We start from the raw sequence: 14,029 nt of genomic DNA, 5'->3' as shown, positions 1-14,029 counted from the left end.
ACCTAGACAACAATGAGGACCCTAAGAGAGACTTACATAGATCTAATCTACAGGGGAAGTAGAAAAAAGACAAGATCTCCTGAACAAATTGGGAGCATGGGGACCTTGAGAGAAGGTTGAAGGGGCAGGGAGCGGAGCAGAGAAAAATGTAGAGCTCAATAAAAATCAATAATAAAGTAATATTATATTCTTTTGATTTTTTTCTTACAGTCCAGAGTCCTTTCCAATGGACCTACTTAGAAACGTGCTACAAAGATATGTGCTCTGGCATAACAATGTAAGCTCCTATACTTCCCTTTCTTAATGTAATTTAGTTTTGAATATGCCAGTGGTTACCTGATTATGAAGCCAATTTTCCTGGCTGGAAATATCCTTTTCCCAATTAGTTTTACAGCATGAATACTTTCCCACTTAGGTCTCTGTTAAAATGCCAGAAGCCTTCCATGGCCAGCCCACTAAAAACAGCATGCCCACTTTCTCACCAACTGCCCTCTGTCATGGCTATCAACTCCTCCTGACTTCATGTGTGTATGCATGCATGTATATTAAAATTTCCAAGTAATCATAGCTATTTCATATGTGGCTGATTTATCATCAATGTCTGCCTATGCACACCAGCCTGTGGACTCCAATGCCTATGTTGAACCGTATTCATTTCTAGGCCCTCATCCCACAGAGGGCAGGGCACACAGCTGCTAAACATGCTGCCCTGAGTACATGATGCCTGGAGGAAGGAAGAACTAAAGGGACACACAAGCAAACAAAAGCAGGCTCTGCACAGTGGGCCGCGGGAACAATGCTTCTGCAGGTCTGCAATCCTGCCATTGATTACAGCCAACGTGTGTTACTCATGACTAAAATGGGGACTGCTGTCACAAGATTCTTCCTGATAGCATAATGCTAAAAATGAACTTTTTTCTGGAAAAGCATTTTAGTTTTAAAAATTCGGAGTTGTGGGGGAAAGACAGGGCACTCACAAGACAATTAGGCAATAGATTGACAAAGTACAAACTGAAAATGTATCATCAGATCATTTGGTAGGAAGAAAAATGGCTGCTCCCAAAGATGTCTCTGTCCTAATCTCCCAAACAACAGCAGCCCCACTTTAAGTGTATGTTAAGGACTTAAGATGGAGCGGTGGAGGGTTCTTCTGTCTATCCGGGCAGGCACTAACGCATCACAGAGGAACAAGAGGGTCAGCTGTGAGTGGTGTGACCACAGGCAAGGAACGCTAGCAACTATCTGAGGCTGAGGAAATGAAGAATGGGTATCCCTCAGGAACCCGTGGACGAGGATGGCCCTGGGGTATTTAGAGTTCAACCAAAGGAAGCTAATTGTGGACTTCCTGCTTCCGGAAGTGTGACAGACACATCTCTACAGTCTGCAGCGGCCCACTGTGGATCAGCTGCCACAGCCTTCGCAGCAAATGATCCTCTGCTTCAGAAGTTCTTCCCACAGTGGGCGAAGTCATAGACAAAAAAGACTGAAGTACCGTCACATATGAATATAAAAGTACTTAAAAGTAAATAAAATTGCTTATTCCAATTGCTAATCCAATTCAAGAGGGATCCAGCACCTCTGGCTTCCACAGCACCTTTATAAGTGTGCACATACACACACAATTAAAATAAAATCTCTTAAAAAAAAAAAGAATAACTCACAATGAAAATGCTAAAGTCCAGGTTGTTGTTCAAGGCTGTCATATCAAATGATCAAGAAAATAACATGCCAATGATTTACAAACTTCAGAAATTTAAAAGATGGAGCATTACCCAACTCATTTAATATATCCCTGATACATTTTTATATGCTGATATAAAAACTGTAAATCCCTGATACATTTTTAATTAAGAGAAAAGAAAATTCTAAGGAAATATCAACTACAAATACAGAACACACACACACACACACACACATACTCACACACACACATGGGTTTTGAGACACAGTTTCTCTGTGTAACAGTCCTCGCTGTCCTGGAACTCATAGAGATCCGCCTGTCTCTGCCTCCTGAGTGCTGGGATTAAAGAAGTGCGCCACCACTGCTCCACAATGAAAAAAATCTTAACAAAGTATTATCAAACCAAATCCAGCAGTGAATAAGACATGACAACGAACATGGATTTATGTAATGAATACATCCATTATCACCGGAAGATCAGATGGAGTGTTTAGGGGTAAATAACATGAAGTTTATAACTTTCCCTGAAATGGTTTGGGAAATAAAGAGACAAAAGTGAAAAAAAAAAAAACCCTAGTAAGTGCTTACAGCTGTTTCACACATATATGAACAGAACACATGAATGGGAATGTTCACAGAAGACTTCCTGAAATCACAAAAATCCTGGAAATATTATAAAATGTTTATTATACGGGATCAAGATAACTAAACCAGAGTAAGACAAAATAAGATGAATTTTAGATATAGAACGCTGAGTGAAAAACACAAACGGTCGAAGACTACATAAGATTTTTATAAAGCTCAAAATGAAACAAATACTGCTAAGTGATGCATCTCTTATATGTATACATACATGTGAAGCTCTTGGAAACCAACACTGGAAGGGAGAAGGCTGAATGTGTCCCTTTGCAATGGTCCTTTAGTATGCTTAGAAAACTGTCCCAGGACCTAGTGCAGATACAAAACCCTGCAGACTTAGGCTCTTTATGAAAACTAGCACAGTAGTTTTTTTTTTTAGCACAGTAGTTTTTATGAATATACATGAATATCCTCCCACTTATTTTAAATAATCTCTAGATTACCTATCTTAGATAAAAAAAAAAACAATGAAAAGACTATATAAATGGCTACCATATTTTCCAGGAAATAACGGCAAGGCAAAAATACATACATTCAGGGTAGACTATTTCTTTTTTTTAGGCATCTCTGATCTGGGATAGGCTGAATGCACAGATGTGGAGATTGACTGTGTAAGGCACCCGTGGGACTATGTTGAGGAGGTCGTGCGGAGACAAAGCACACGAGTCAGGAATGGTCTGGTTCGTAACTAAGTAGGATTCCTAGTTATTCGTTTCTTTGCTATGCTGTGAAATGTGTTTCAATGTGTCGATACATATATATGTGTGTGAGTGTGACATACACAGCTCCCATATTAGAGAATAATACTAAAGTAAAGAAATGCCTTTTGCATTTTGTAACATGGATAAGGCACCTGTTTTATTGTCAAAATCAATCAGCATGCATTTAGTGCTTTACGATCTTGGGCCTTTTGTAAAGAACTAATAAGAATGTAGAATAAACATAAGATGCAATATAAACTATGGAGGAGTTCTATGACCTTTTCGATCATTCGTTATTGCTATCTTTTGAAGGCAGGGTCTCCCTGCCTCGTCTGGAACTTGCTGAGATTAAAGGCATGTGTACTGACACTCTAAGCTAATTCCTGCTAGTTTTTTGAAACAAGATTTGCGTGTGTGTGTGTGTGTGCATGTGCGTGTGCATGTGTGTGTGTGTGCATGTGCGTGTGCATATGCGTGTACATATGTGTGTGTGCATGTGCGTGTGCATATGTGAGTGTGTGTGTGTGTGTGTGTGCATATGTGTGTGTGTGCTAGAAGACAGCACAAGGTCTCCTAGGGCTGCAGCAACAGCAGCTGTGAGTTGCTTGACGTGGGTGCTGGAAATGAACTCATGCCCTATGGGAGAACAGCAAACACTCTTAATACTAAGCCCCCCCTCCACTCACTAATTACAGCTATCTTAAAGGAGGTTTTCTGACTTTTGTTTTTGTTTTTTCAAGACAGGGTTTCTCTGTGTAGCCCTGGCTGTCCTGGAACTCACTCAGTAGACCTGGCTGGTCTTGAACTCAGAGATCCACCTGCCTCTGCCTCCTGCGTGCTGGGATTAAAGGTGTGTAGCGCCACACCTGGCTCCTTAAATGAGATCTTAAACACAGGTTTAAAAGAGACAAGTGATGAATTATTTTTTAGGGAATGACACACAATCGGAATCAATTCTTAAAAACGTCTCTTGGGAGCCAACCCAAAACAATGAATGACAATAACGGATCAACTCTCATAAAAACTAGTTGAACTCACCACGCTACCCTCTTTGTTAGGTGGAGTCAGATACGCATGTGGGTTCCTAATGCAGCCATCTTTATATGCTTCATCTGGAAAGTGATACGCATTAGCCCTTTTGAAATAAGGTCTGTCATGAGGCAGATTGAAGAGGTCATGTAACTCCTAAATAAAACCAGAATCAATAAACGGAGAAAAGAATTTTAGATTTTCAGTTAAAACACTCAAGCTCAATAATTATAAAACAGGAAATACGTTAGCTATAATGACGTAATTCATTAAGGTCAGCTGTTGAACAGACAGGCCAGTTTACACTCCCTAGTGGAAACCAGCCGGGGAGACGGAGACATGCAAACAACCTGCTGGGATTGGGAGGGTTTGTACATCTGAAACTATAATTCATAATGATGCGTCAAAGTACTTTGGGGAATCATGTTTATAATAGTTTAGACATATAAGAAGTGCAGTTATTAACTACAGAGTAGAAGTTAGATGGCCACCAGAAGGCATGAGGAGAAACATTTACCAATGTTTATAATGCACTATTTTCTCAACCTCATAAAACATACAATATTTATTGTCAAAGTCTGGCCAATCTCCGGTGTACCCAGTGGTTTCAACAGGTCAGCTTGCATTGTCTCTGAAAACCAATTTATCTCCAACTTTTGGAGCACTATAGAGGACTAGCATTACACTACTTAAAACCTCATTTAGGACATAATTTGGTGAGTGTCAGGCAAGGCCACAGGTCCAAAAGACATATGCTAAAAATCAGTCCTTTTGTTGATAAATCTCACTTCTTTATATGCTGGACAGGTTTTCTACGAAACTTCTCTAATGAAACTTAAATCACCTTATCTGCGGTTGCAATATTACCACGTATCATAGCCAGAATTAACATGGATTCCCCCATTCCTTCTGCACTGTACTCTTACAGATCTGGAGGGAACAGAGGGAAAGGAATTTCTTAACGTATGTCAGCTACTCTTGGCACATATGCATCTTCCCGCTTCTATTTTCACTATGGAAAGTGATGAAATTTCATAATTATATGACCCACAGTGAGCACTGAAATGAAAATGTTCCATGCTATGCTAAACTGGCAAGCTTTTATCACTAATCATATCACAAAAAAATTCCATGACATTTCTATTCTACAACAGCCCATTTCTGCACTTTTAAATTAAACCATAAAATAATTTATATTTACTACAAATTATACTTAACCAAAAACTGAACAAGAGACTTTCTTCTCATAATAACGGATCCACTTTTACCTTCCTATAGGCCTGCAGCTGACCATCAGGGATTCCTGAGGGATATAAAACTGTTACGAGATTCTTTTCCCCTGGCAACAGGAAGTGCAGTGGCTCCGGGACTACAATAGATGTTCCTTTCATATATTTCAAAATGCATTTCTCCACATCAACTAGTTGACTGTGAATGGCATCCACTAGACGTTTGCGAGCTCTGTGGAAGATATTTGAATTAACGAAAGATATGGTGGCTAAAATGAAGATGTACGGCTAACGTGCCCCGAACAAAGCACAAACTTCACTGGACAAGGTTGGTCAAGCAAAGTCTAAATTATGCAAAGTAGTTGTATTTTCTCTGACTGGATAAAAAGGGAAGCCTTCTAAATTTCAGCATGCCATTCTACTTCTAAATAAATATTTAATTATTCAATGACTCTTAGGCTGAAAGCAAGGAGTATATCACAGTAAAAACAGCCCCATCGCCCTGGATATGACTTATATCATCTCTTTAAAAGAACTGAGTTCTGATTATTTTATAGAAGGGTCCTCACTTATATGTGGCCGTGATTACTATAAAATACCTACTTTCCCCATGTTTCTTCTGGAGCAACAGACACAACTGCGTCGATTGGCAAGTTCATATTAATGTAGTGGTGTTCTTCATTTTCCCTTTCAATGATGGGGGTCACGGCTCCCAGAGAGGTCGATATTTCCAGCATGAGATCTATGTTTACGATTTGCTGCTATACAAACAGACAGTTCAGAGTCAACTTGTGGAACATGAAACTCTGCATAGAAAGGGTAAATAGAGTTTTAAACAATGACATATAAAATTACATTACACATAGTAACTTCAGGAAATCCCTTTCTGCTTCAGAATAGTCTGGATGAATGTAGAGTGCATGGGATCAGACTGTCCACGAGTTTATAAATATCAGAGCCATGTGTAGGGCATACTGGGCCAATACTATTCTTTCCACTTTTGTAAAAAAGCAAAACAGAAAACCTTCAAATAAAATTGCTCAGCAGGTGGATTTCTGTGAGTCTGAAGCCAGGCTGGTCTACTTATCAGGGTTCCAAGTCAGCCAGAGTTACATGGTGAGACCCTGTCTCAAGACAGCAATAAGCCAATCAAACAAAAAGTGCCAACACCAAAGAACTATATGTAAGACAATCCTGAAATTCCTTTCTGTGTATTGAAAAAAATTATCAGAATTAGAGGATGCTAGGAGCCAGGCTTCTCACTGGGATTAGCTGGAGAAGTTGTGAGGCTGAGGCAGAACTAGAAGCAGAAACCCAACTCATACAGATACATATGAATGTCTGTGTGTGTGTGTGTGTGCGCGTGCGTGCGCATGTGACTGTGCGTGCTCCATGGAGAATGGTTGATTCCCAAAATGGAACAGGAAAAGTACATGATACATATGGACTAATGTATTCATCGAAGTAGGGAACACCAAAAAGAAAATTTCAAAAGGATACCAAACACGCTGCCTTCCACGAGATATTAGCTATAACGGAAACTGGGTGGTTCTGGGAGGTATCAGAACACTGGCTGAGCATGAGCCAGGAGAGTAAGCGGCTTTCCTCCCAGCCTCTGGTTCCTGTTTCTGTTCCTGCCCTGTCCTCCCTCAGGGAAAGTCTGTCATGGAGACCTGTCAACCAGATAACCCCACCCACATGCCCAAGTTGCTTTTGGTCCTGGGGTTTATCAAAGAAACAGAAAGCAAACTAAAATACCCACCTTCCATCTACTCAAGGAAGGAACTAGTTAGTGAGGCCATCTCTAGTTCTAAGTACAGCCCATTGTATCTCTTAAATATGTCTATGGTAATGCTGACTGCCAACCTGACAGAATCTAAGATCGCCTGGAAGCTGTGCATGTGATGGGCTCCCTAATGTTGGTTTAAAAATCAGCAGACCAGACAGACAACATTTAAAAATGAAATCCTTCGACACTGTCCGGCACTGCATGATCTATCGCTGTATTAAGCTTCTCATTTACTTTTAAGCAATGTGTAAACCTACCCAAATCAGCTTTGGTTTTGCAGGATCAAAATAAAATAACACTTTCAAAATTACACATTGCAACAAGAAAACATGTTTAGACATGTAAAACAGACACTCAATATTCCTAGGCCTCAATATTCTAGGAGGGCAGGATTAAATTTTCACCTGTACCTCACTCAGCTCCAAATTCAAGATTTCTTTTTTATCAGTAGAGAAGACAGATGTGCTTACCGTGTCTGATGACTTTTTGTCTTTCTTTTTTAGGAATTTTCGTTTTGTATCCTCTTCCTGCTCATACCTAAAATTTCAATACATGGATACATTTACAAGTAGGAAATGATGCTATGAAAATATTTCCAGAGACGCTTTAAACACTCACGGAATGAGGTGCACTATGTTCTTACAGGTCGCGCTGTCGGTCAGCTCCGCCGTGTTAGTGTCGCTGTTGGGCCACAGATACACGGAGCTGTTGTGGATTCTGAATACAAGGGCGTCTGAAGAGAGCTTGGTCGTCAGGTTGTTCAACACCTGTCTTAGTGCGCTCTTGACAAACGTTTCTACATGAAAGGCAAAAGCAGAACACGGTGGACGTGACTCTCAAACACCGCCCCCTACTTTTCAATCACTATCAGAACCCTGGCCTCTCTGCCTTTAGGATTCTGAGACCATAAATTTCATCTGATGGCTTTTAGAGTGTCTATAGCAATTTACAATCAATTCTAGCGTTTTTAAAAAGCTAGATCATTATAGATCATTATAAAAATTTTCACACCCTCAAAGGGAAGCTCTGCCCCTGTTTGCAGCCACTCTTCGTGCCCCCTTCACTTTTTGTCCCTTATCTTCTGAATGTCCTCGAAGATCACCGACGCATTGTCAGGGATAATTTCACTTACTGTCAGAGAGTTAGCCGTGTCCTTCCAATCTCACGTTCTCCACCCCGTTCTGACCACTCTCTGCTGAGCTTCAGAGTCAACTAAGTGCTCGCTGGAAACCTGAACACGATGTCCCAGCGGCATCTCAAAAGCATGGCGTCTGGGCCGTGATTTCCCATACTCCTCCCTGGGCACTGTCTGTCTCAGTGTTCAGCATTAGCCTCAGCCAGAAGCTAGAAGACATCCTGGAATTTGCTTTATAAAAATCCCGCTGATTTTCTTCTCCTCCGAATTTCTTCTAACATTGCAATACACTACAGCATTTAAGAGTCTTGGGTACTAGGGCATGGGTAACGCACATTACAACTCTGCAGTGTGCAGCTCCAGGTTCTGTCTCCACTGTGTTCATTCGGGATAGTTCACCTCTTTGTGTGTGTGTGTGTGTGTGCGTGTGTGTGTGCGTGCGTGCATGTGTGCGAGACAGAGAGAGAGAGAGAGAGAGAGAGAGAGAGAGAGAGAGAGAGAGAGAGACATTGAAATTTTCTTCAAGACAACCCTTAAGGTTCAGAGTTCAGACGTGCCCTGTGGGCTGGTCAGGGAATTAGAATAGAGAATCTAAATTTGAATTCCATTTAATTTGAGTGTAGTTTATTTTTCTTATGTTATCTTCAATATGGATCACTATAAATTTGATAATAAAGAAGCTTTGGTGTTGGGAGCTGTGGACCCCAGATCCTGAATTTTCTGTAAACAACAACTTGTTTTCCAATGTTTGCAGCTGCTCTGAGCAAAACAACTTGTTTTCCTGTGTTTGCAGCTGCTCTGAGCACGAGACCCTCAGGAGTTCCTGATGGCAGGGAGTGGTTTTCTGGTTGGTTTGACTGGGGTGTGGCTATGAGTTAAGGATCCCTATATAAGCTGCAATAAAGCTGGACCACAATAAAGGGGGAATTCAAGAATGACCCGTGTCTCTGTTTCTGTGTGTTTGAATCTCCAGGCCCCTTTCCCGGCTCGCAAACCGTCCCGTAGTGCAGGCGGACCTTACACTTGGGAAGACGTACCTTTAGGGGTGGCTAGCTGAAAAGCCAGATCAAAGCCTCCTCTTATTCTGAAGAGTATATCCATGGTTTGGGGGATCACCTAGAACAAATGTAACCATGATTCCCATGTAAAGCGAAACAAACTCATCTTCACGTAAACTAGAATCTACTTCAGTTTAGGGTACGGCACTAAAATTCTGCACTAATTTCACAGGTCAATTCCTTATGCGGAAATATACAACAACCCCTGCAAATTCTAAAAAGTGTTTTTCAAACCTGAATTTCATAGTGAAATCCCTCAGGGAGCTTAAAATTCTGACACCCAGGAGTATGGACATCCAGGAGGCATGCCCAGACATCTGAATCAATTGGCATACAGCTGGCCCAGGCACAAGAATATGTATGTAAAAGCCTCCCTACTTCCATTCATCGTGATTACAATGCATTAAAGCTTTTAATCATAGTCTTGATGCATTTATCAATGATGTGCAAACATCAGTAGTATAAAACTAGTTTAAGAATGTGACAAGAACACTGAGTCTAACGTGAGATTGTGACTAAGCCAATGAGAGCAGGGTAACCACTGGTGGCGAGGGTAGACATTGGTAGAACTCACCGTCTTAAAAGGTCCACTCATGATCTTACACCGAGATTAGAGTATAACGAAGCTAACCTAACTGCCAGCAACATGAATAGCACATAGCTAGAGAAAGCATTTTAGACAGACTTTACATGGCCTCGGACAATGCTTGCCACCGACAGAGAGAAAAAAGCATCTGCAAAGCGGAAGAGACCAGCAGTTCTCAACTTGGATCCACATGCTGAGTTTGGGCAGCAAAGGATACACAAAAGACCTGTACCAAGAGTGTTTAAGTGTGTGTGTGCCCCGTGGCGGTGGGGGTGACCTTGAGGATTCTTGAACCAGGCCCTGAATGGGCTGAAGAACTACGTTACACAGTAAGAACCTGTGATGCTCTGAACGGGAATGACTCCCATAGGCTCATGTCTGAAGACCTGGTCCCCAGTGGGTGGGACTGTTTGGGAAGGATTAAGAGGTGTGATGTTGCTGGAGGTGGTCTGCCATGGAGGATGGCTTTGGGGCTTCAAGAGCCTCCCACCATTCCCAGGATGCTCTCTGCCTCTTGTGTACGGATCCAGATGGGAGCTCTCATTTGTTGCTCCACAGGCTTCGCCGTGCCTCTGCCAATACTATCATAGATTCAAACTCTGGAACCGACAGCACAACTAACCTCTTGGTCATGTGCATGGTGTCTTATTACAGCAGTCACAAAGGTACTAACACAGCTTCTGTGCTCACCCAGTACTGAAACAAATGAGCAAGCGCTCACATCTGCTGCCCTAAATGACCAGTCACTGGTGCATACTATCTTTGATCCTCAGAACACTAGGAAGTAGGTACCATTACTGTTTTTTATTTTGCAAATTTCTTGTTACTTTTTTTGTAAAAGTGATAGCATTAATTTAACCACTGTAACCTATTAAAAGAGCATACCATATGTCCAGTTCCACTTCATTGAGTTCATTCTAAGCAAACAAAAAGTTCAATACATAACAATGTCCGTTTATCCTACTGTTGTTTATCATAAGACACCAAACCAAGGGATTGGAAAATATTGTGTGAGCTACCAGTAAGAAGTTTTTTGTCTCTGTGTGTGTGTGTGTTTTAAAGACAGGGTTTCCCTGAGACTCCCTGACTGTCCTGGAACTCACTATGTAGTCCAGGCTGACCTGGAACTCAGAGAGATTCACCTGCCTCTGCCTCCCGGGTACTGGGATTAAATGAGTGTGCTCCTGCTGCCTGACCCGGTAAGATGTTTGATAAAGACACTACTACTATTTGAATAAAAAAACTTAAACTGAAGTTGTAAAAGACAAGGAAGAGTAAATTTTAACTCCAGGCACTTCCTGTATGACTTTGACTAAAGCACCTATGTCTGTTCTCTTCTGTAAATGCAGGGGGAAAAAAAAAGATACAGCTTCCCAGGGTTGTTACGAAGATTCCTTAAGAAACCATGTGTGAAAGCCCCAGAGTCTCTTTAGGCTTCTGAATCACCATCCTCTCTGGGGATGTAATATTTATGCTGAAATCTGAAGGGCAAGTAGCTATTGAAAGAAGCCTTAAAATTTCCAAAGGAAAGAGGTGTAGTATGTGTGTGCATGTTGTGTGTGTGTGTGTGTGTGTGTGCCAAAGTGCCCATTCCAGGCAGAGTGACCACCTGCTGAAGGCCTGCTTAAAACAACATGTATGAAGACTGATGTGGTATATGGCTGTAATCACAACACGTGGAAGGTGAAGGCAGGAAGATCGGGATGTCAAAGTCATGCTCGGCTGTATAGCCAGTTCAAGGGCAGCCTGGGTTTTGTGAGACACTGTCTTAAAATTAAAGCAAAGCCAAAGACCACTAAGACCCAAGTGGATGACGGTAAAGTTCCAGATGGTAAGGGTAAGAAGGTGATATTATAGACGCTCAGAAGTAGAATCCAAAAGACTTGACTATTGGCTTGAGATGGGACACATTCATTAGTCAAGTGTTTGGTGGGCACAAGATGGATGAGTTGGGTTATCTGCCAAGATGTGTATTCTGACGGAAGAGTGTGGAGAGAGCAGGAGGTGGAAATGACGAGTCAGCTCAACAACTGCTGAGAACTGAACGATCTATTTAAGAGGAAGCAGTTAAGTAGATTTATGAGATGGGTTCCAAAGAAAAGAGAAAAAAAGCTCAGGGTGCCAAGTGTATCTGAAGAAGATAAGCATCTAAGGTACAGATGGCAGGAGCTGGCCGAGCTAGGAGACCCGAGCTGAAGCAAGGAGAGCGCGGTGGCACGTAAGCGAAGGGAGTAGACGCTTCGAAGGAAGTTACGCCTATCTTTCCAAAATCAAGAGTTCTTTCTTCATCGCTCCCGAATACGCCAAAAACTGTCTCACTGTCACGATGCAATGACTGACCCCGAGAATCGGGAGTCCGGGTGCTAGGATGCTAGGCAGCTGCGACACCCAAGGGAGGAAATTTTGCACTGCCACCGTTGGCCCCTCGGGGCCGTCTCCTCCCGGGGGACTGGAGCCATTCTCCTAAGGGTTGCTGAAGTCCTAGGAGGAAGCACAGGTCACTGACAATCAGAATCACTTACCAGGTTCACCACCTGGAGGTGACAGGAATGACGATTTCGTGCAAACCAAAGTCGGCCCGGAAGTGGCGTCAAAGCCCTCAGAAGGCCGGGCCCCGGCAGGCGGACTACAACTCCCAGAATGCTTCGCTTCAGCCGTCACGGAGCGTACCACACTGCAACAGTTCGCCGGTGGCTAGAGGGCCGGGAAACCGAAGGTTTAGTTTTCGAGAAATTTTTTTTTCTGGCCGAGATTTCTATGTCTTACGGACGTTCATTTATCTTCTCAGATGTTCTGTGCGGATTTGTGTGTTCCGGAGGCCACCCGTAGCCTGTTGAAAATGGTTTCTCCCGTTCCCTCGGCAACGCGGCCCAACAAGCGCCAGTGGCGGCTGGCAGAACTGTGCTGCGCGCGCCTCTCTGCAGCTGTGCTGTGGGCGCGAGCGAGCGAGGGCGCGCGGTCCCCGAGCTCTCCGAGCTCTGCAGTGGACTGGACCTCGACTGGAGCTGTGGAAGTCCGATCCTGGTTGGGGGATTAGGTGCCCTTTGGATAGGTGACTTGGCCTCGCGGACGTGGGGTGTTCCTTTGATACCTGCCTAGTTCAAGCCTCCTTTCCCTGAGTTGAAATAACTCAGTTCAATTTATTATCTCCCTTTTAGCCTACCCTCCCCATCCATCTATTATACAAACATTTTTTTTTTCGAGACAGGGTTTCTCTGTGGTTTTGGAGCCTGTCCTGGAACTAGCTCTTGTAGACCAGGCTGGTCTCGAACTCACAGAGATCCTCCTGCCTCTGCCTCCCAAGTGCTGGGATTAAAGGCGTGCGCCACCACCGCCCGGCAAAATTCAAGTTCATAGTTTTTTTTTTTTTTCCAGTTTTTTCCAGACAGGGTTTCTCTGTGGCTTTGGAGCCTGTCCTGGAACTAGCTCTGTAGACCACGCTGGTCTCGAACTCACAGAGATCCACCTACCTCTGCCTCCCAAGTGCTGGGATTAAAGGCATGCGCCATCTTCCAAACTCCATTCATCTATTATAGTTGGGGGCCTCATCCCAGCCCAGGCTCGTCTAAGAAATATTCCCAACACACCTTGACACAGAAAAGTATTTATTGAGAAAATTGCAAGGTTGCAGAGGGCAGGGCTATGATAACAGAAGAACCTTCTTATCCAAACGTTTTGAAGGGAACTTGCTATATTCTGCTTGTGTGGAATTCCACGATTTCCTTGTCTACTTTATTATATAAGCCAAGCTTTATGCCTTTTAAATCTGTTTTCCTGCTTCTACCTGCGGGAGGAGAGGTTTGCAAAGCATATGTGAATGAATGCTTTGTAAGTTTACTTAGGAGTTAATTTAAGGTCGGGACAGAGTGGAAAACGAGAGCCCTCCTCTCTGGCTGTGCAGGCTCTGGGGCTACACTGGTCACTAAAGGAGTGGAGGGTGGTGTTAGGGCTTTGTCCTTCTAGCCATTTTCTGGAGGCTAGGCCAGAGGGCCCTTGATTCCTGCAGTCCCCTTCCAGGGTGGGCAGCTTAGTGAAAACCTTTGCCTCAAGAGGGTGGTGAAAAGGATCCATCCTCATACCACGGTACCCAACTGTGGAGCCATCAGTTCATGGGGGAAACAAAGGTTGCCTACACCATTAGATGGCCATACTTGGGAAGGCTGTGCACAAGTCGATCTGATG

The 14,029-nt window shown here is 43.0% G+C and overlaps 2 protein-coding genes across 3 annotated transcripts in view; one reads left to right on the top strand and one right to left on the bottom strand.

The window, feature by feature from the left end:
* Ufsp2 (UFM1 specific peptidase 2) overlaps positions 1-12,488 on the bottom strand; it is a 23,274-nt gene extending 10,786 nt beyond the window's left edge. The window contains exons 1-7 of one of the 2 annotated variants that reach the window (XM_005362574.3): positions 12,370-12,488; positions 9,241-9,319; positions 7,687-7,864; positions 7,539-7,605; positions 5,883-6,040; positions 5,319-5,511; positions 4,060-4,206 (exon numbers count right to left, since the gene is read on the bottom strand). In XM_005362574.3, coding sequence (XP_005362631.1) covers positions 4,060-4,206; positions 5,319-5,511; positions 5,883-6,040; positions 7,539-7,605; positions 7,687-7,864; positions 9,241-9,304 — 807 coding nt within the window. In that variant the 5' untranslated portion in view covers positions 9,305-9,319; positions 12,370-12,488. The remainder of the gene's footprint in view (positions 1-4,059; positions 4,207-5,318; positions 5,512-5,882; positions 6,041-7,538; positions 7,606-7,686; positions 7,865-9,240; positions 9,320-12,369) is intronic. The other variant, XM_013352052.1, reaches the window with a different exon arrangement.
* The window catches only part of LG7_11H4orf47 (linkage group 7_11 C4orf47 homolog), a 21,626-nt gene continuing 19,993 nt past the window's right edge, over positions 12,397-14,029 (top strand). Inside the window, exons 1-2 of the mRNA XM_005362649.3 lie at positions 12,397-12,513; positions 12,636-12,871. Of these exons, the coding sequence (XP_005362706.1) occupies positions 12,397-12,513; positions 12,636-12,871 (353 nt within the window). The remainder of the gene's footprint in view (positions 12,514-12,635; positions 12,872-14,029) is intronic.

This window comes from Microtus ochrogaster, linkage group LG7_11, assembly GCF_000317375.1.
Source record: "Microtus ochrogaster isolate Prairie Vole_2 linkage group LG7_11, MicOch1.0, whole genome shotgun sequence".
Lineage (NCBI taxonomy): Eukaryota > Metazoa > Chordata > Mammalia > Rodentia > Cricetidae > Microtus > Microtus ochrogaster.
This window is presented reverse-complemented; position numbering and strand designations above follow the sequence as displayed.